Genomic DNA, 23560 nt, shown 5'->3' on the forward strand with positions numbered 1-23560 from the left:
TTGAATTTAAGTTACATTGCATCTACATGCCAACTAATTCTCATTTGATTATAAGTAGACTGTTAGGTTGGGGTTAGTGTAAGTTGACATGTACTTGCAAAGTTAAATGTGTTCTGAAGGAGCATATCAACAGATATTAAGCAGACAGTCTACAAATACTCAAATGGACCATCAAAATAATGTGTTACCTTAAACTCCATTGTCATATAATGGATTTCTTGTAATAAGTTCATGAAAAAAGTATACATTTTCAAACTATTTGAAGACATTAGTAAATACGGTTGACATATTGTTTTCTATTTATTTATAATTATTATAAAATAAATTAGGAAATGACCCATGGAAACTTTAATGTACTACAGTTTGCTTTATTTCCTCTAGGCCCACCGCTCTCAATCAAGCTTGGATTTTGGAAGTTCATAAGAAAACGTTTGGGTACCCCTGGTTTAAACATAAAACTGTAGCTTTTTTAATGTATTTTTTTTATTTAGTTTTTTAGGGCAACAGTATCTCCAGCAGAAAAAAAGCCCTCCATATCAAAAGCTACTGGTTAGCCCATGATTAAGGAAACATCCAAGCATGTATCAACATCCAAACATGCTATAGACCTAAACAGTGCAATGGTTTACTTTATATCCAAAGAAAGATCACCAAAGACGCCTTTTCAAGTTGTAAAAACATCAGTGTTTTTGAAACTAACGAAGATAGCAGAAGTCAATGATTTACTTTAATTATTATTTACAGGTTTACAGTTCCAAAACATTTAAAATGTTTCTTAAAATAAAATATATTGTGTTCAATGCAGTAAAAAGTTGTTGTTTTTTACCCAGACATTTTAAAAGGAATACTTTAGAGCAGTAATCACAATACCGTCATATGGTGATATATGACATTTTTATCCAAGGTTATACCATACCAGCCCATGACAAAATCCTCATCAGATTCTTAGTTAAAACTGTTCAAATCAAACAAAAAATAAAATACAATAAAAATAAATTTAAATTCCTCCTTAAGCTCAAACACTCTAAAATCAAAAAGTCTGCAAAATATTGATTCAGATGTTCACCTGGATAAAAATTTGCCATCTCACACATATACCATGTTCAGTAATCCAGCAGTCTGATTTCTTACCTGCAGTTTCTTGACACCATGGACCCGAAGGAAGGAATTTTAGCCTCACCTGGATTGCCTGCAACAGTACACTGAAGGTATTCACCCAGTGCCAGTGTTGATGGTCTCCATGGATATCTGAGAGTTGGCATTAGAGCTGTCCAGTGACAGTAACATCAAACTCTGTGGGAGACCGTGTTCAGGCATTCAGAAGCACCTTATTATTATTTTAACGTACATACACATTAAATATAAAATTGTTTTGCTAAATAGTAACTAAAATATATTTTAAAAGTCTTTAAAATGTTACTGAGGTAAGTTTGTCAAGAACATGGGTTTACGTCTGTTACTTACGTTTTACAGCCAAATAATTTGCGAGTTTTTTCTTAGCTGTTCTTGAGGGTAAAAGACGTGGATATTAAGTGTAAAAAATTAAGACTTACTTTATTGCACTGCCTGCGATAACTCAATAAGAAAAATATGTCACTATAACTAAAATAAGCTGTTAAACTTTCGCGAGAAGCAGTATTCAACCGGCGTAAACACATGCCAGGAAACGGATCTCACGTAATCATTCCAATGAACAGGTGATTCATTTATCGGCGCAAGGTGCGAACACTTAAAGCAGCATGTGCTTCACACGCGCCCGTACCAGAATGGCGTATGGAAAACGACAGGATAAACTGTTCGTGATACTAAGTTTTTTCCTATGCATTGTACTAATACAGTGCCGCAGTCTGTTACCGTTGTCTGGAACGCTAAAAGGAAATGACGAAGACATCCAAAGTATATCAGAATACGTGTCAGACCAAAAGGGATATGTTGAGTCCTTTAATTTGGAGGACCTCAGTGACGATGTCAGGTATAGACTCCCAGGTATGAACACTTGGCTCTGCTTCAGGAGGCCAGTATAAATACACCAAAAGTTTAATACTGTACAATGATGGAAATTTGTAAAATACAAATAAAAGTTGTAATGTTTATTCATTTAGCCTTTTGTTTTTGTTGTGGGGGGGAAATGTCTATAATTTCAGACCTGCAGAAGAAATCCACAATTAAAGGTCAACTATACAGTTCTTCTGAAGCAGCCTGGAAAGCCATGTCTCCACAGTTGAGGTGTGGTGATGATGTCATGAGACTGCAGCTCAGTGGTCCAGAAGTAGCACAAGTTGAGCTCTGTCGAGGTAGTTGTGAGTTCATCTATTTGTTTATCATGCAATAGAATTTGATGGGAGCAAAATCTTTAAGCATAACTGTGTTTCTTCCATTTGTGGTGTCCGGTTCATTCCTACTATTCGGTGCCATTTGTGTCCCCAAGGTATTACAGAATGTTTAAAATTGCATTTTTTTAAAAATCCTTAAAGCTTGTCTGATAGGATTATCCCATTTCCACAGTAGGACACAATGAAAGTGCTCGAAATTATTTTAAATTTAAAATAATTACTCTAATTTCAGTGCAAGTAGCTGAATTGCCATGTCCCAGGTCAAGTATGCTCATGTTCAGTTACAAATATAGCTTAGAAAAATCAGATAAATACTATACTTTTCATTGATTTGTGTGTGTATGGATAGATGGATGGATAGATAGATAGATGGATGGATATATGGATATATATATATATATATATATATATATATATATATATATATATAGATAGATAGATATATAGATAGATAGATAGATAGATAGATACATCTCACCAAATTCTATACATTTAAAATAATTAAATATATTAATGAATTCTTTAAATAAATGTGTGTCCCTGAAACTTTAATTGTAAAGTCCCCTGTTACTTTAATTGTAATTCCCATTAAAAAGCCCCCCCATAGGCTTTCCATTTATATGCATGAGACTGCGTCAGACCGGGAACGCAAACTCGTGCGACAAGTTTTGCAGTTCGATGCAACGTTCAAGCTTGGTGAACTCTATCCTGTGAAATCGCATCACTTGACTGCGTGAAACCAATCGAGGATCAAAACATGACCTCTCTGGACAAACTTTAAATCTGCATCAATTTGTTTTGTATGTCTAATCTTCTTGTTTAATCCTGTCCCTTTTCGCAGCACCGTACGACAGAATTTTGCATGCTCAAACTCTAGTGTGACCGCGACACAACACGTCCACCCTGTTACCCATATTTATAGGGGAATATATATTATATATATATATATATATATATATATATATTATATATATATATATATATATATAAATATAAATTTTTTGTTATTATTAGTATCTATTTTTTTTTTTATTAATAAACAGTGTTCAAATTTTCCTCAGGTCATCACATGCTAGCCTGTTGTTTACCATATAAGTAGTTAATGCCGGAGTTTTTGCAAAAATTGTCACTCCTGGTCCATGGTATTGCTATTTATTTTATTAACTTCATACAATCAAAGAAGATCAGTTTAAACCATGTGCATGAATTTGTCAGGAAATGGATTTGTCTGCTGTAGAAAAGCAGAGATGATACAAGGCACATCATGGTGCGAACCAAAATAACTCTGATTTAAAATAATAGTTTTATTAGCAATTTTCTGTATTTCACTGTTTAGTGTACTACACTGTAAAAAGTGATTAGTTACTTAAAGCGAGTAAACCAATTGCCTTAAAAGCAACAAGTTGACTTCACAAAGATCATGTAAGTAAACCCATTATAACTTGGAACTGTTCAGTTGACTTAATTTTTATAATTATGCTAATTGTACATACTTTTTTAAACTGGAGTCTGCAAGAGCAGATTTATTTTACTTTGTTATTTTGCTAAATACAGAAGAGCTGGGGTAAAAAACAAATATAATAAAGGTGTATTGGAAAAAAAGTGATTTAGTTTAATTAAAGTGAGTACAATTTGCATAATTATAAAAATTAAGTCAACCTAACAGTTCTAAGTTACAATGCATTTACTTCCATTATTTTTGTAAAGTCAACTTGTTGCTTTTAAGGAAATTGGTAATGGATTTGGCTAGAATAAAAGCAGGTCTCAATTTTTTTTAGAAAACATTTAAGGTCAAAATTATTAGCCCCTTTAAGCTAAATATTTTTTAGATAGTCTACAGAACAAACCATCGTTATACAAAAACTTGCCTAATTACACTAACCTGCCTAGTTAACCTAATTAACCTAGTTAAGCCTTTGAATGTCACTTTAAGCTGTGTAGAAGTGACTTGAAAAATATCTAGTCAAATATTATTTACTGTCATCATGGCAAAGATAAAATAAATCAGTTATTAGAAATGAACTATTAAAACTATGTTTAGAAATGTGTTGAAGTAAATCTGCTCTCCGTTAAACAAATTGGGGAAAAAAATAACTGAGGCTAATAACTTCAACTGAAATTCTTGTTTAGTAATACTTTAAAAAATACAATTGCAGGGTAAAGTGATGGGCATTTTAGCTCTTACAAAATGTAAACATTACAGCAACTATTTATTTTAAATGCCTTTTAAAAGATACGACAATGTTCGGTAACGGGAGACATTTGGCTTGTTACATGTGAAAATTCTGTTAAAAATGCTAAACGCGTAATATCCTGAGCTGGACCAGTATATTTTTTCTTATAGTTTACCAAGTACTCCTTCAACTGAAATGATAAAGTCCTGAAAAGTTCAAAGTCAGGGACAGTTACTACTCTGAAGTGGCACCGAATAGTAGGAATGACCATATGTTGTGACCAATTATTGTTGCTTTTTCTACAGTGTCAACTAAAATGGCCAATAATTAAAAATCCACAATAGTGTCATCAATGTGAGAATTTCACTTCAAAATGCATGCGTAGTTTCACAAATTGCTAATTTTTAGTTCAAGTTGGTTTAAGAACCCTCTTCAGGTTTTATGGGAAAGGTTTAAGTGCAAGAAAGAGCTCCTGTGGTTTTAAATCATAATGCCTTTTTGTGTTACAGGTAATGGCTCACCTGTTCTTCTCACTCAGTTGCCACCTTACTGTGGATATACAACACCTACATATGGTGGCCTTGTCTATTCTACACCCTATGATGGATGTGGTGTTGATCAACAGGTATACTTCTCACAATTCAGCTTTGTATTAGTACAGAACGAGTACCAACCTGGATGTTTCTCTTTGTACAGGGAGGGAGTAATGTGATGCGGATGCAGTGGCATGGAAACTCTGCAGTCATTTCTTGTCCTATAGCCTCTCCTCCTGACATGTACAATCCAGAGGTTTCCCTCACTGCACCTAGAGAAACATCTCCTCCACCTACACTCAAACCCCAATCTGTTGGATACCCTCAGGCATTTTTGGAATCTTTTTGGCCTTACAACCAGCCTAATTACCCTTATCCTGGCAAGGTTTATTCCACAGATGAGGAGATTGTCTTGACCACCACAACCAAACCAGTTACTACTCCGATGCCAACAGAGAAGCCCCTACAGCCTTCAGATTCCCAAATGTTTTGGTCATACTTCTACCCTAATTACAATTATCCTGGGAAGACCCTGCCAAAGCCTCAACCTCCACCAACACAGAAACCTCAAATCTCTCAGATGCATTGGCCATATTACTACCCAAATTATGGCAAACCAATGCTTACAGAAAAACCATTTCCAAGCCCAATCCAACCACCACCTGTGAGCCCTCAATCCTCAGGGTACCCTCAAGGATTTTGGTCATTTTACTACCCTGAATACCAATCTCCTGGCAGGCCAAATCCAACAACAAAACCATTTCCAGCTTCGGTGTCCGATTCTGAATCTGTTGCCCAAGCTCCACCTTGGGACTCTCAGTCCCGTTGGTACCGTCAAGGATTCTGGCCATTTTACTTCCCTCAATACCAATATCCTGGTGGGCCAAAGCCTACAGAGAAACCAGTTTCAGATTGTGTTCCAACCACAACAGTTGCCCCAGTTCCATCGGAGAAGCCTCAACTTCCAGGGTACCCTCAAGACTTTTGGAAATATTACTATCCTTACTATCATGGTTGGCCAAACCCTGCTAACAAACCAATCTCGTCAGTTGCCCAAACACCAATCCAGTATCCTCAGCTGCCAGTATACCCGCAGATTGATTGGTCGTATTACTATAATCGTGGCAAACCAAAGACACCAGTTTCAGCTTCAATCCCCACCACCCCAGCAGTTCCCCAACCACCACCCTATAAACCTCAACCTCAATACCCCCAGATGTTTTGGCAATATTATCCTAATTATTTTCAAGAGTTTTATCCGCAATACCCTATCGATCCTCCCAAAACCCCAACCGTACCACCACCTACAACCACCACGACCATCACTCCTCAACCCTGTACTACACCTGTAGTTGTCAAATGCGAGCCCGCAGAGATCCTTGCTCCCAATTACCCTCCCCAGTACAATATACCACAACGTTCTATGTTTTATGAAAAAGATGCCTTTCCTATTCAGTTCGTGGATTTGTCTGAGGCTGATGCAGATTGAGTGTTTCGCATGATTTTGTAATAACCAAATGATTGAGGGCAGATATTTGGAATGGAGTCAAGTGCTACAACTGGCTTTGAAAAACAAAAATGCTCCAATGTGTATGGAAAATTGTTCCGGCTTATCATATGTCTCAATTTAACTGTCCAAATTCTCTCAAACAATTCAATAAATCAGATATGGTCAAATGTCATTTTTCTGTTTATTATTATTAATCTCTGGAAGATTGAAGTTAAATCTATGAATCCTTCTCATAGGGAATGAAACACCAGAGAGAAGCTAGAATTCAAACGTGGAAGATGTAGAACAAAAGCATGAATCTAGTTCACTGCCTTTTTAGTGGCTATGTTTCATCGCAAGGCTTTCATTTGTGCTCCTTGCGTGCTCATTCGCACGCTCCCCCTCCCAGACCCTTTCTGTGTGTGATTCCGGTCTCCAGGGTGTAGCTCAGACACTGCAGTAGATGCTAGGGCTTGGCTGCTGCACTATACAATGCGCTGAAAGATGGTGCACCAGGAGAAATGTGTTTACCAGGTAAGACCAGCCATTTTGCGGTGTTGTGGCATTGGTGTGCTGTATGTGTATATAATAGGTTATGATGTGTGAGTTTAAACCAAAATTATCAATTTTGAATGCTAAGAAAGAACCTATATTTTGAATGAACGTTAAGATGCTTGTACTGTATAGGTTTAGTTGAATATCTGATGTTAACAAGGCAAAAAGAAGCACTGCTTAGACTAAAACCAATGCTGCTCATTAAAAAAAAGCTCACGTTTGTTTGTGTGTGTGAGGTATGGGTGTCTGCTTTTACTTAGCATTATGTGCTAATTTAGTGATGACTGTTTTATTAAGCAACTAAAATGAAGCTTGTATTATTTTTCAAAATACTGCCTTACAGATATACTAGATAATACTGCCAGTAGTACGTCACAGGGAGAGCTGTTGTTTCTTATTTGCCTTTTATAATTTAAGTACATCATCAATCAGACGCTCTTCCACACCATTCCTCTATCTATAGCATCAGTCCCAGAGGAACTGCTCTGCATCCAGCATAATGCGAAATAAGCAAAGGGAAAAGAAAAAAAGTATTAGTTCTGGAATTTTACAGTCGCAGGCCTTTATTATTCTGCAGGTGCCAGACATCTTAAAATGAATATGAGTCATTCTGAGCACCAAAAGGCAGCCATGTTACCATGGCAATAGTTTGAGCTTAGTATATAGGTTTGAGAACATATTAATTTCACTATACAGACTATTATGTATGCACAGCAAATATGTATTTGTTTATAAAAGGCCTTATCTATTTATCCATTCATCCGTCCATCTATCTATTTATATATGTTTATGAAAGGCCTTATCTATCTTTCTATGGAAGGCCTGACCTGTTTGTTTGTCTGCTATTTTTTTGTCTGCTATTTTTCTGTCCATCCATCCATCCATCTATCTGTTTATGAAAGGCTCCATCCATCCATCCATGGAAGGCCTGGCCTGTCTGTTTGTCTATCTATCTATTTAACTACGAAAGGCCATTTCTTTCCATCTGTCCATCCATCCATCTATCTGTTTATGAAAGTATCTATCTATCTATCTATCTATCTATCTATCTATCTATCTATCTATCTATCTATGGAAGGTCTGGCCTGTCTGTTTGTCTATCTATCTATCTAACTATGAAAGGCCATTTCTTTCCATCTGTCCATCCATCCATCTATCTGTTTATTGAAAGGGCTCTTATCTATCTATCTATCTATCTATCTATCTATATCTACATCTATCTATCTATCATCTATCTATCTATTTCTATCTATCTATCTATCTAATCTATGTAGGCCCTGCCCTTGTCTGTTTGTCCATCTGTCTATCTATTTATCTATCTATGAAAGGCCATTTCTTTCCATCTGTCCATCCATCCGTCTATCTATCTGTTTATGAAAGGCTCTATCTATCTATCCATCCATCCATCCATCCATCCATGGAAGGCCTGGCATGTCTGTTGTCTATCTATTTATCTAACTATGAAAGGCCATTTCTTTCCATCTGTCCATCCATCCATCTATCTATCTGTTTATGAAAGGCTATCTATCTATCTATCTATCTATCTATCTATCTATCTATCTATCTATCTCTATCTATCTATCTATCTATCTATCTATCTATCTATGGTAGGCCTGACCTGTCTGTTTGTCCATCTGTCTATCTATTTATCTATCTATGAAAGGCCATTTCTTTCCATCTGTCCATCCATCTATCTATCTGTTTATGAAAGGATCTATCTATCTATCTATCTATCTATCTATCTATCTATCTATCTATCTATCTATCTATCTATCTATCTATCTATCTATCTATCTATCTATCTATCTATCTATCTAGTTAGTCAAATGAGCTTTATTGGCATGACTAGTCAAGTATTGCCAAAGCGTTGCAGATTACATAATAAAAAAAGTGATTATATTATAAATATAAGCATATACACACAAAAACGCACAATTTGATATCTGATATATACAAAAAGACACGTATGATTACTAAAAAAGGTTATGAAAGAAAACTAGTAATATGTACTACATATCTGCACATTCATGTAGATGGTTTGTACTATTCTCTTTTTTTTCTCTCTTTTTCTTTTTGTCTCCTTTTTTTGTCTATTTATTGACTAGTCATTTCCATGCAGCACAAAATCTAAATTTAGATCGTACCTTCCAATCCACACGCCCAACATTGCTATCTCTCCTTTTCCACACTGCTCTTGAAATCCACCACATTATTTATAAACTTCCTTCAAGCTTTAAATAGCCACTTTATGTAGATGCATGAAAGCTGATGAGTGTTTAAAAATGCCATGTCAAACTGCGACATCCTCTGTGGCCTTTTACATGCTGTGTGACTCTGACTGTTCTCCTCATTCAAGTCAACTGTGTTTTCGCTCAGGCCCAGAGGAATGAGAGGGAGTCCATTAGGCAGAAGCTGGCCCTCGGCAGTTTCTATGACGACGGACCGATTACCTTCACTGGCTGTAGCAAGAGCGGCAAAAACTGCCTGTCCTCACGGTTAGTGTGCGCTTCTGTTCAGTGGGTTGGTGGTGTGTCATACAGTATGTCATGTTGACTATTTTTAGTCTTTAACTGCACTGACTTTGATCAATACAGCTAGTGTTTTGAATAAAAGAAATATGACCGCTTTTTAAAATCTTTTTGCTGAGAATACCTTTAGCTTCGTCCCATTTGCCTCAAGATGGCTATTTGTTACGTCATCAAGTTATGAAACAAGCAGCTCTGATTTGATGTTTTCAATCTAAGAAAAGCTTAATTTGATCATTGCATAAAAAAATTATCTATTATAATGCTCCTGACACATCCAAATGTTAATAAGAAAGAACCCTCGCTTCATATCAGTAGTGATTGTTTCAGTGTTCTGGACAAACACCTCAATTTCACACCTGAAACTTGCACATTGCTTTTAGCTCATAAAAAATACTTAATTTGATTAGATTTAACCCTCTACTGCATGCATTATGATAGATCCAAAAAATGTTTGACTGTTTTTCTTTTCTTAAAATGGCTTAACTTGAAATGCCGTAAAAAAAAAATGGGAAAAATGTCTGTTTAAGGTACTTTATGAAATATTGCCATATGACAACAACGTCCAACCGTGAATCTAACTTAGAAATTTCAAATTTAAAACTTTCCTTATTATTATTAATAGTTTTGTTGTTTGAAAGGGTTCATTTGGTGTTGCAGTATTATAAGCTTTAACACTGAACTTATAAATGACACCTTATACATACATTTCAACAGCTGATATTCCAACAACTTTCATTTACTGCTTTCTTTTTTGCTGACTATTATTAAAAACAAACTTAATATTGTATTATCATGTATACAACATACAGTAAATATAAATATTTCCTCCAGTAAATATTATAACAAATAAATATCAAGTCTAGTATATCCAGATGCATCAGAATGATGTAGCTACTAGCTAACAATGTTTATATATTATTATACTATATACTATACTACACCTGTCTTATCTGCCTCAGAGCTAACTTACCTGAACTGTCTGCATCACTGCTTTTATCAAATGTCCAATCTGAATCATACACTAAACCCATCTCATCCTCAATTTCATCTGCAGGGAGAGTCAGCTCTGTCCTTTTCTTCTTTCACTTAACATAGAACATGGTGGTGCTCGCTAATACACCGTTCCCTGTATCTATTCAAAAGTGGTACTGCCATTAAAACGAGATTTTATCCATAATGCAAATATCATTAACATACAACTAATCAACATTATATTACTAGCTTTCATGTTGTTATTGTTACAACTTAAAAGTTCACAGCTGACCTTGCTAGCTAGCTAATCCTATTGCACAGTTTTGCCAATTTGCAACACATACATTTGATCGATTTACAAAAAAATTATTTGATAACTTTTTTGAGTTGTGAATATGTCATCAGAACTTACTGGAGGAGATGTTTCAGATTTTTTTGTGGATCTGGCATAATTTGATCCTGTTTTTATTGACTTCATTTGCATTCAGCAACTACTCACAATAAACGCCAGTCTGTCAGAAAATTTGCATTCAGCAACTACTCACAATAAACGCCAGTCTGTCAGAAATCGCGCTACAGAAAAACACTGCATGTCATGTGACTTAACCAAAGCACATCATTAAGGTCTTCTCTTTCCAACAACTTGGTCCTGGAGGGCCGGTGTCCTGCTAAGATTAGCTCCAGCTTGCTTTAACACACCTGCCAGGAAGTTTCTAGTATATCTAGTAAAGCTGCGGTCACACTGGGCTTTTCCTCCCATAGACTTTCATTCATACGCACGCGAATGCGTCAGACCAGAAACGCAGGGTCATGCATTAAGTTTCGCAGTTCGCTGCGGTGCAAAGTTCAAGCTGGGTGAACTCTGACCTGCGAAATCGCATCACTTGACTGCGTGAGACCAATCGAGGATCAAAACATGACCTCTCTGCACAGAAATTTAAAACATGGAGCAATCAATCGCTTTTTTAATGTCTAATCATCTTTGTTTAATCCCGCCCCTTTTCGCAGCTCCGTACGACAGAATTTTGCACACACAAACTCTAGTGTGACCGCAGCTTAAAGATTAAAGCTGCGGTCACACTGGGCTTTTCCTTCCATAGACTTCCATTCATAAGCACGAGAATGGGACAGACCAGAAACGCAGGGTCATGCGTTAAGTTTCGCAGTTCGCTGCGGTGCAAAGTTCAAGCTGGGTGAACTCTGACCTGCGAAATCGCATCACTTGACTGCGTGAGACCAATCGAGGATCAAAACATGACCTCTCTGCACAGAAATTTAAAACATGGAGCAATCAATCGCTTTTTTAATGTCTAATCATCTTTGTTTAATCCCGCCCCTTTTCGCAGCTCCGTACGACAGAATTTTGCACACACAAACTCTAGTGTGACCGCAGCTTAAAGATTAAAGCTGCGGTCACACTGGGCTTTTCCTTCCATAGACTTCCATTCATAAGCACGAGAATGCGACAGACCGGAAACGCAAGGTCATGCGTTAAGTTTCGCAGTTCGCTGCGGTGCAAAGTTCAAGCTTGGTGAACTCTGACCTGCAAAATCGCATCACTTGACTGCGTGAGACCAATCGAGGATCAAAACATGACCTTTCTGCACAGAAATTTAAAACATGGAGCAATCGCTCGCTTTTTTAATGTCTAATCATCTTGTTTAATCCCGCCCCTTTTTCGCAGCTCCGTACGACAGAATTTCGCACACACAATCTATGGTGTGCCGGCAGCTTAAGAGCTTGATTAGATGGTTCAGGTTTGTTCAATTAGGGTTGGAGCTAAACTCTCCAGGACACCGGCCCTCCAGCACCGAGTGTGGACACCCCTGCTTTAAACGTTCAATAATATGTATGTATAGCTCTGAGGTAAGGAAGTTCTCAGATAACCTATAATAAAATATAATTTTTTGATGTGATTTTTTTTTTTAAGTAAATGAAGGTGTAGGTTATACAGAAATTATTGTTAATTACAGAACTCCTCTATTTAAAAAAGAAAGAAAAAAACAAGTTCTAGGTTAAACAAAGTAACACAAATGTAATTCAAAAGTAACGAAACACATTACTTACTATAAAAAGTAACTAAGTAACTCAATTAGTTACTTTTTTAAGGGAGTAACTCAATATTGTAATGAATTACTTTCAAAAGTAACTTTCCCCCACACTGATAGACCCTTTTCACATTTCAGCGTTTCTCAGTAGCGGAAGTCATCACAGTTAGGTAAACTTAGAGCGCAGTGAATGAGAGAGTACAACAAACCATTTTTTACAATCTTTTTTGCTGAAATAATGAAAGAAAAACTGCACGATGGCTTCATCAAGACTTTCAGAAAAAGGAATAAAATAGTATAAGACTGACAGCAGCCAGAGGAGAGAATAACAGCAAATTTACTCTGTCCATAGACACTGCATTAGAAAGCAGTTATTAATTTTTTTGTAGTTTGACGCAAAGATGATATAATGCCTACATAAATGCATATAAATGTTCATACGGTTTTTAAAAAAATCTAAATATTAAAAACTTTCAAGGATTGAAGATCATGATGACCGTTAAACGCTTCACAAAAGTCTTGTGAAAAGGGTCCATTGAATATTTATAACTAATGTTGCCATGACAATTGATTGTTGCATACCAAGTATTTAGATTAGATTAGATTCAATTTATTGTCATCACACATGTACAAGTACAAGGCAACGAAATGCAGGTATGCAATTCATTATCACCATATAAATCATATTATTCTGGAGAAGTCTGCTTTGTTTCCACTATTGGCTCAATTAATATTTGCTATTGTTTTAACAACAACAACAATGATAATTCTATTATTATTACTATTATTATATTTTGTTTTAACTTTAAACTGGAGAATGGGAAGTTTAGTTGAAAATAGTGACTAATAAGCAAATACATGTTATATTTAATCCACATATAAGTGTTGATATACCCAAAACAGTTATATACTGTTACATACTGCATTGTAAATTAATTCCTGTTGATATTTTATCTTAAAGACAGAAACTGATTGAATGTATAATAAACAGCCTCATCAATTTACAGACCATGTTTTTTTCTGTGTGTATTTTTAATTTGCAGCTAGGTAATACAAGGTTTACTAGAATGCTTTAGGAAAGTCCATGAAGAATAACATTTCAGAAAACTAGTCAAAGGGCATGTTTTTCCTTCTTGTTTGGGTTAAAAAAGAAAAAGCTGTGAAGCGATACTGCATATTCAATCTCATAGTAACAAACTGATAAAGCCTTCAGTTGGAATTATAGACTTACTTGAAAACTATTGGTTTTCTAAGAATACTACTAACCACAAAAACTCTTGCAATTGAACAGGAAAGTCTGACAAAGTGATTTACATGGGAAGTGTGTTTCAGCGTGGTTAGCAACTATTAAAAATAGGGCTAACTTTCTTTCGCTTTTCAGTTTTACACATGGTCTGAAGTTCTTATTTTAAAGTTAACAGTTTAACTTATGTAATGTTCCAGACTTCAGCTTACATTGACAAATCAAAATGCATTCTAAATGGCATATTTTGGCATTAAGCTGTTTTTATGTACCACAAGTGTCTTTGCTGCTAATAATTATCCATTTTAAACATTCATTTTTAACTTATGCTAAACAAACTCAGACTCAACAAATCTTGAACTATGCATTTTACCCTTCACTCGTTACAAACCTGTTTGACTTGATTACAAATTGGTTACCAAAAAACGACTGGTTTGTTGATTTCAAATGAAGATATTTTGAAGAAAGCTAGAAACCTGTAACTAACTTCCATGGTACTTTTCCCTACTATGGATGTCAGTGGTTACCAGTTTTCAGCTTTCTTCATAATATCTTTTTTGCATTCAAATAAATAAAGAAACTCATAAAGGTTTGGAACCTCTAGAGCAGTGTTTCCCAACCCTGTTCCTGAAGGCACACCAACAGTCCACATTTTCAACCTCTCCCTAATCACACACACCTGAATCATCTTATCATAACATCAGAAGAGACTCCAAAACCTGAAATGAATGGGTCAGATAATGGAGACATCCAAAATATGTACTGTTGGTGTGCCTCCAGGAACAGGGTTGGGAAACACTGCACTAGAGGGTGAGTAAATAGTGAGTAAAGTTTTGTCCTGCATCCATTTCATTGGACATCACGTCAGGTTACTTTTTTATTTATTTAATTAATTTTTTTTGATTACCAGCCCGAATTTAAAACTTGTTGTTCATGATAAAGCTCTGTTGGTTGTAATTTGAGAAATATCTGCTAGGGTGAAAAGAGGCTTTGTGGCACTTTGTTCCAAGTGCAGAAGTTAGCAAGATTTTCAATGATTTTATTCACATTTATTGATATGTTTGCTAATATTTCAAAGATTGTATAGAAAAAAGAAGCATAGCACTTACTAATAAAAGTAAAAAAATCGATTGTAGAATTGCAAGCTTTATGTAGGATTTCTAAAACTATGGCAGCCCATTAATGCAAGAGTTCACAAACTTTTCAGCCCGCGACCCCTAAAATAACAATGTCAGTGACTCGCGTCCCCTATTTTTCTCTAAGGTGGTTATAAATATAAACACGTTGCACAAAACTATAGGCCTATATAAACATAAGCATATTGACAACTCAAACATGCAACCATCTATTAACCATATACTTTTTATTTTCATTTATTAATTTAATATTAACCTCAAATATCTTATTTTTAATGTATTAGAGTGCCATAAAGGTTGTCAGAAAGTTTAACTTGGCCCTGTAAAATCAAACACATCAGGGGTCGCAATCCAATGGAAAAAAAACTGATGGATTTTTATTTATATGTTGTTATTTCTTTAATGTAACTATTAACTATCTTCTGTGGGTTATGATTAAAATATGGTAATTCTAATAGTTTAATAAAATTTATTTGAGTTTTCCTCAAGCGACCCCTCGTCAATGTCCCACAACCCCCATTTTGGGAACCACTGCATTAATGGACAGTGAGCTTAGACATAAAGTATGTCTGTCCATTCTATTAGACAGTGCACAGCAAAATCCTCTGAGTAAAATTTACTCAGTTTAGATCAGGGGTCACCAATCTCGGTCCTGAAGGGCCGGTGTCCTTTCAGGTTTTAGCTCCAACTTGCCTCAACACACCTGGCTGGGTGTTTCAAGTATACCTAGTAAGACCTTGATTAGCTTGTTCAGGTGTGTTTGATTAGGGTTGGAGCTAAAATCTGCAGCACACCGGCCCTCCAGGAACAAGTTTGGTGACCCCTGGTTTAGATATTATTTGGTCCCTCTCTAAATTGAGTTAATGTTACTCAATAATGTGACCATGAAAGGATTAATTAGGTTATGATTGAGAACTGATGATGAACATCTGCTGTTAATATGCAGAAACACTACTTTTTTTTACTATCTTTCTTTAGGCAGTGTATTTAGGGTTTGTTAAAGTGGGTTTATAAAAAAAATATATCTGAATAAACAATGACATTTGTACTTGGCATAAAAATAAAGGAAAAAATTAAATAAAAATCAGCAGAAACACAGAAGAGAAACACAAAACTACAACTGACTTCAGTCACAGCCTTGATGAAGTCATGCTGAATTATAATACATTGAATCTCTCAAAATCTCAGCACGGGATCATTAAGCAATTCCAGAAACAGCAGCTTTACTTTTTACCAACCTGTTTGCCCCTATTTAAATAGGGACCAAATACTTTCTGAACTGAGTAAATTTTACTGAGAGGGTTTTGCTGTGTGGGTTTACACACCCATAAATCACTGTTCACTGACTATTTACTCACCCTTGAGTGGTTCCAGACTTAAGAGTTTCTCTTTTTCTCCTGAACACAAAAGAAGAGCTGAACACCTGTAATCATTGACTTCCATTTGAAAAAACAAATACTATATTAGTCAATGGTTACAGGTTTCTAGCTTTCTTCAAAATATCTTCTTTTGTGTTCAGAAAAAAGAAACGCATAAAGGTTTTAAACAAGTAAAGAGTAGGCAAATTGACAGAACTTTAATTTTTTGATGATATTTCTTGAATGTCCATCCATTATAATATACAGCGGGTTCTAATAATGTGCAGTATATAAACAAAAACCTGAAAATTAAAGTTAAAATTTTATATTATTCAAGTTTGTAACCTCATGAAAAGATCAAAAGATCAGCAATTTGTATTTTAGTTTTATTTTAATGTTGGTATATTGTTTTTGAAGTACATCTGTTTTGACCTTATGTCTATTGAAATGGACAAACAAAGAAATCAATTAAAGATTATTCAATTCAATTCACCTTTATTTGTGTAGTGCTTATACAATGTAGATTGTGTCAAAGCAGCTTCACATAAAAGGTCATAGTAAATAGGAACAGTGTAGTTCAGTTTGTAGTGTTTAAGTTCAGTTCAGTTTAGCTCAGTTCAGTGTAGTTTAATAATCACTACTGAGAGTCCAAACACTGAAGAGCAAATCCAACGATGCGCAGCTCTACAGATCCCGAACCATGCAAGCCAGTGGCGACAGCGGAGAGGGAAAAAAACTTCACTAATGGCGAAAGTGAAGAAAAAAACCTTGAGAGAAACCAAACTCAGTTGGGCACGACCATTTTAATTTCTCCGCTGGCCAAACGTCTTGTGCAGAGCTGCAGTCTCAGTGACGAAGGCTGGAAGCTGGCCTCAGCGAAGACTCGTCTGTCTCTGGAGCGTCACAGGAATCAGTCTCATGTTCTCCACTCCTCCATGACCACCACAGTAGCTGCTCAGGATACGGCCTGGTCCAGGATATGGAAACCTTGGGATCATCTCGTCGTTGGTCTTGGATCGAATCAGTGACTCTGCATAGTCTGAGGGCCTCGGGAAGAGTATCCCCCGAGTAAAATTGTAAAATATTAACAATTTTAATCTTTTTATCTGTTCTCAATTGTATAACAGGGGAAATATACATTTACATTTTTCTAAAAAGTTAATATGAACATAATTCAAGTCTGAAGGGATTAACAACAAAATGCCAACCTCCAAAAGATAGACCTGTTAAACATCCCTGTCTTTTCTCACTCTAGTCTTCAGAATGGGGTGAACCTACAGATGTGCTTTGTGAATGACAGCAGCAGTGACCGGGACAGTGATGCAGAGGACAGCAGAACAGAGACCAGCCTAGACACCCCATTGTCACCTATGGTATTAACCCTTAGCCATTTCTGCATGTAGGATTCGTGTTTAACGTAATGTAATTGAATAATGTTTATTTTTTTTATCTGTCTTACTGTAGAGTAAACAGAGTTCCTCTCTGTCAGACCGGGATACAGGAGAGGAAGACCTAGACTCGGAGGATTCAGAGTTCTGGCGGCTCCAGCGGCGGCTGCAGGAGGAGGCGCGTGTGGCTCTAGCTTTGGCCCGTCCCATGGCCCGCATGCAGGTGGAGGTGGAGAGACAGATTCAGATACACAGAAGGTCTCCTGTGGCAGACCTGGTTAGTAAGACAAGTGTCTAACAAAAGTGTTGTGTTATACAAAAGTTTTATACACACTTAAAGGGACACTCCACATTTTGGGGGGAAATAGAGTTAAACAGTCAAGCAGTTAAACAGTTAAGTTTTGCAATTTTTTAATCTATTCAACCCATCTCTGGGTCTGGTAAAACACTTTTAGCTTAGCTTAGCATACATCATTGAATCAGATTGGACCATTAGCATTATCAAAATAAAAAAATGATAATTTTGCTATTTAAAGTTTGACTTTTTTTCTGTAGTTAAATTGTGCACTAAGACTGATGGGAAATGAAAAGTTGCTGTTTTTTTTATATGGCTAGGAACTACAATCTCTCATTCTTACATAATAGTTAAGGAACTTTGCTGCTGTACAATGACTGCAGCAGGGGTTATAATAAGACGCAGTGCTGTTACAGTATCTAATTCAGTGTTTACTTAGCCTGTTCCTGGAGGCACAGTACATATTGTAGAGGTCTCCTTATCTGACCCAATCATTTCAGGTTTTTGAATCTCTTCTAAGTTCACTTCTAAGTTCACTCAGATGTGTTTGTTTAGGAAGTGTTTGAAATGTGAATTGTTGGTGCAGTGCCTCCAGGAACAGGGTTTGGACACACTGACCTATTTACAGTTGAAGTCAGAATTATTAGCCCCCCTTTGATTTTTATTTATTTAATTTTTTTATATTTCCTAAATGATGTTTAATAGAGCAAGGAAATTTTCATAGATAATATTATTATTATTCATATTATTATTCACTGATAATATTTTTTTCTTCTGGAGAAAGTCTTATTTGTTTTATTTCGGCTAGAATAAAAGCAGTTTTTAATTTTTTTTAAAAATATTTTACGGTCAAAACTATTAGCCCCTTTAAGCAATTTTTTTTCAATAATCTATAGAACAAACCATGTTAATTAACCTGCCTAATTAACCTAGTTAAGCCTTTAAATGTCACTTTAAGCTGTATAGAAGTGTCTTGAAAAATATCTAGTCAAATATTATTTACTGTCATCATGCAAAGATAAAATAAATCAGTTATTAGAAATGAGTTATTAAAACTATTATGTTTAGAAATGTGTTGAAAAAATCTTCTCTCAGTTAAAAAGAAATTGTGGAAAAAAAATAAACGGGGAGGCTCATATTTAGGGGGGCTAATAATTCTGACTTCAACTGTACTTAGCTGGAGACTATTTTACAGGTGCTGCTGCTGCAGCCATGTTATAAAACTAAAGTTCTTGATTATTATGGTGGAATGAGAGTATAGGGGAGCGCGGGGCACAAAGTAACGTTGGGTAAAATGTAAATAAATGGAGTTTTAAGGTATTTACTCAGGGTTAAACATGGCATGCTTCTGAGGTTTTCACCACAGGGTTGGCAGATGTCCTCCTGCCAATTATTGAAAAAGTTAAGCAAAATTTGGATGAGAAACACAAAAGAAACCATTTTTTGCAGCATAAACATATATATTTTTAAATTATAGTCAATATTTTTTTATTTAAAAAAAGAAAGTATGCAAGTAAAATCTTATATTGTTGTGATTGCCATCTTCTAGGCTAAAAGATGAAACAATTTTGAAAGAACACAGTGAAAAACACACAGTGACTGCTAGCCAGTTTTGAGGAAAACACGACACAGCGGGGTTAGTTGTAAAACAGGGTGTTAGAAATAAGCCACAGAATGTTGGACGCCAATTAAAATAACATTTTAATAATAATATTTTTGAATTTTGAGTGTAATGTGAAGAACTTTTTATATGAAAATGTTTTTTAAATATAAAATAATTTTTAATAAAATTTGTTTTATTGCTAATAATTCAAATAAATGCATTGTATAATAATGCAAATACATCCAAATGTGTTTATCCAATAGATAAATAAATAAACATGCTGTGTGATGTGGAATAAGAAATTAAATTGAGCCAAGTACTGAGAAAATATAGCTACTATTTGTAGTAAACTAAATTTAAATTAATTGTGTGAAATCTGACTTTATAAGCACGTGTTACAACTAACTCTCTCACTGTTACAACTTGCCCCGCAGGTGGGGTAAATAAAAACATTTTACTCCTGGCACTTTTGGCAATGCTGCACAGAAACCGTAGATCTGGCGATCATACTTTCAGTGCTCATTTGTAGGAGAGGCTTGTGTGTTTTTGGTAAAAAAAATATGGTTTGTTTAACAACATTGCTTTGTTCATTATTTGGCCAAAACCAAAAGTGTTACTTTGTGCTCCACTCTCCCCTAGTTCCTTGCCATATCGACCAACAAAATAGCAACTTTTCATTTTCCATCAGTCTTAGCAGACGATGTAACTACAGAATAGTCAAGCTTTAAATAGGAAAACTATCAAAACACTTTTTACATTTTTTTTTAGGTGAGATGCTAATGGCCTAATCCAATTTTATGATTTATGCTAAGTTAAGCTAAAAGTGATCCCGCTGAACTCCAAGATCGGCTCAACTAATTAATAATGATAAAATTTGTTATATATGTTTCTTTATTTAACCAGATAAAAAAAACCATTGAGATCGAGTACAAGGGTAAACCTTGCCAAGAGGTACACAACACACGATTTATGAAGATAAATAAATAATAATAATAAATAGAAGTTAAAATAACATAAAAAATACAGTTTAGTTGTTAGCTGTACCACATTACAATTTGTTAAAAATACATACATTGAGAAATGGACTGTTGTTGTATGTTAAAAAGGATACAGCTAAAATATTTGATTTGGATGAGCTCAAATATTTTTAGTTCAGAATGAAGAGTATTCCAGGGGTCCATTCTTCGTATGTGGATTACTCAATTAGCTGGATTTGGTAATTGACTATTTGACACGATCCAGGATCATATCGTTCTTCAAATCTCATCCCACAATTGTTGTCATAGCAACAGTTCAGGTAGCTCAAACCTGCTCGGGAGCAGGCTTATTTCATATAAAGAGGATTAGATCGGGTCATTTCAAGCAAAGGTAATACTGAAAGTGTGCACCGAATACTAATATTTTCTTACAGTAGTAGTTATATACACTTGGGAAAATAGTAAATAGTAAAAAAAAAAACTGTAAAACTTGAACTGTAAAACTAAATAAATTGCTAAATACTCTTGACGCATGAAAGTGTTAAGGCTGCAGCCCACAACAAAGGTGGAAAGTTATTGCGTATCATATTTAACAAACCGTTTCCTATTAATTTTATGTAATTTCGCTCACATGGATAATTGAATATTAATGAGATGATGTCATTACACTGCTGTGCCGTCAGCCAATCGTAGCATTGCTTATGATTTCGAGGATCGATAGGCTCAGATCAGTTTATCCAGACATTTTAATCTGATTCGCGAGCTTGTTTGAAGAACCAAATTAGCCAGAGATCAGTCATCAAGATTAAAAGATCCAGGATCTGCCAAATCATATTAGATCATTTAAGTGAGGTTCGAAGAACGGGCCCATGGATGAAAGGGGGGAGGGGGTTGGGAGTGGTTTGGGAGGCTTCCTAAACGCTCGCCTCCCCATTTCAGTTCGAACCCGTGGAACAGTCAAATGATTATTGTTTAACTCTAGGGGACTTGAGACACTTCACAAAAAAAGTGGCCATTTAAAGTGATCATTCACCTAAAAAATGTAATTGTATCATTTACTCACCCTTCATTTGTCAATAATAATTTGTTGAACTCAAAATATATTTTGAAACATTGGAAACTGGTAGCCATTGGTATTTCTAACAAAATACCAGGTGCATTAAGACAAGAGGAGTGTGTCCTACAGGTGGTTTGTCAAGCCCACTCACCTGCGTGGAGCACACTCATGCAACATATCATTATATAATGAATTGCGTGTATGTTTTACTAAAAAGATACCTCTTTAATCTAGTTTTAAATGGAGAGAGTGTTTAGGAGCCATAAATGAGAAGGCTCGAACTCCTTTAGTAGACTTTGCTATTCTATGAATTCATATACTATGAATGTCAACAGTTACTTGTTTCCAACATTTATTTTTTGTGTTCAGCAGAAAAAAGGGTACATTTTTAATTCTTTGGGTGAATTATCCACCTCAGAACAACAACAATAATCGCAATAATAAATAAATTAATTAATTAATTAATGCACTTTCACCTGGATTCAACCTTTTCCCCATGCTAGTTACCACATCTGCCACACATCAGTGAGAGTCTGATGAAGAGGAATCTGAGGCCTGTGGACCTGAGGGATATGAGTCTCGGTCAGTTACAAGTCATCACCAATGACCTGCATTCTCAGATACAAGGTGAAGTCAGATTTATTCCAAAAATACACATATGAGTCAACATTTTAAGTTTGTTGTTCTAAAACTATTGAACATCACCCATTCTTGTCCTAGTACAGTCTAGTTCAAGTTGCTTTATTAGCATGACATGTTGTACAGTACTTCCGAAATGTTTTAGATATGTATAAAATATGACATATATTCACATTGTCAAATTAATAAAATGTACAGTAAATGAGAAATACATGACAGAAAAATAAGAACAAAAATAGATAATACCTCTGATAATTATATGTACAAGAATAAAAAAGTGTTGATTATTTAAATAAGGTCAATGAATTTAGATTAACCATTTGTTATGGTGTGTATATACATATTTCTGCAGCCCATTTAGATGTCATTTGCCTGCCTGTCTGTCTGCCTGTCTGTCTGTCTGTCTGTCCATTTGTCTATCAATCTCTGTCCAGTCTCTGTCAAGGCTAAACAAGAAAAATATTTATTTATTGACTGAATTGATAGATTTTTTTTATTGCGTTGCAGGTCTGAATGAGGAGCTGGTTCAGCTTTTGCTAATGAGAGATGAACTACACATGGAACAGGATGCCATGCTGGTAGATGTGGAAGATCTAACCAGGTTAGGCAATACCCAGTTACAGTTTTTCTCAGTGGCTTTGGTGCATTTCTCACAACGCTATTTACATTTGCACAACAGTTAATGCATTTCTCAAAAAAATTAGTACAAACTGCAAAACCTAGTTGAATAACCTGCAAAAGCATGTCACTTACTCAAAATGGAGAGCTCATCCCTCAAAAGCAAGTATTAATGTCAATGAAAGTGTCAGTGTCATCAAGATGAAGAGTCCTGACACCATTGTTTATGAACATGATAGTCAAATGGCTTTGTCATGTTTTCATTATGACAGTTTACTCTGTCCATCTTTTCCGATGCAAAAAAGTCAGATTTTGGTGACACCTCCTGAAAATGCTCAAGACAGCACTGTATACTATTTGCACAGCCATTTGAACACTACAGTAAGACATCCCTGCATCACATACAGTTAGACATCACTGCATTTAGTGAGGTATCTGAGTACAAGACACTGAATATCTATGTTTCACATTTTTACTGCATTTGCTCTTTGCAATTCTAATTTATTCACAGCATTGTGCAAAAGAATAAACATAAGACATTTTCAGGACGAAAATATTACATTTTTTAAATAAAATTAAGTTGTCCCAAGGAAATCTCAGAAATTGTGTTCTTT

The 23560-nt window shown here is 35.5% G+C and overlaps 2 protein-coding genes across 2 annotated transcripts in view; both read left to right on the plus strand.

Annotated features, from left to right (window-relative positions):
* The first annotated feature begins 4574 nt into the window (after nt 1–4574).
* wu:fi34b01 (adhesive plaque matrix protein) lies at nt 4575–6644 on the plus strand. The gene is made up of 3 exons (XM_056464686.1): nt 4575–4581; nt 5017–5132; nt 5204–6644. Exons 1-3 carry the CDS (start codon nt 4575–4577, stop codon nt 6527–6529), a joined length of 1449 nt encoding a protein of 482 aa, XP_056320661.1. The 3' UTR covers nt 6530–6644.
* Nucleotides 6645–6975: 331 nt separating this feature from the next.
* The window catches only part of zgc:153615 (uncharacterized protein LOC777747 homolog), an 18796-nt gene continuing 2211 nt past the window's right edge, over nt 6976–23560 (plus strand). Inside the window, exons 1-6 of the mRNA XM_056465797.1 lie at nt 6976–7063; nt 9461–9579; nt 17625–17742; nt 17834–18034; nt 22193–22316; nt 22836–22929. Coding sequence (XP_056321772.1) covers nt 7034–7063; nt 9461–9579; nt 17625–17742; nt 17834–18034; nt 22193–22316; nt 22836–22929 — 686 coding nt within the window. The 5' untranslated portion in view covers nt 6976–7033. The remainder of the gene's footprint in view (nt 7064–9460; nt 9580–17624; nt 17743–17833; nt 18035–22192; nt 22317–22835; nt 22930–23560) is intronic.

This window comes from Danio aesculapii, chromosome 2 (genome assembly GCF_903798145.1).
Source record: "Danio aesculapii chromosome 2, fDanAes4.1, whole genome shotgun sequence".
NCBI classification, from domain to species: Eukaryota; Metazoa; Chordata; class Actinopteri; order Cypriniformes; family Danionidae; genus Danio; species Danio aesculapii.

Excerpts from the sequence above, each read along its gene's own strand:
- wu:fi34b01 (XM_056464686.1), top strand. Across the intron at positions 5,133-5,203 it reads GATGTGGTGTTGATCAACAG|GGAGGGAGTAATGTGATGCG; the intron begins GTATACTTCTCA and ends CTCTTTGTACAG.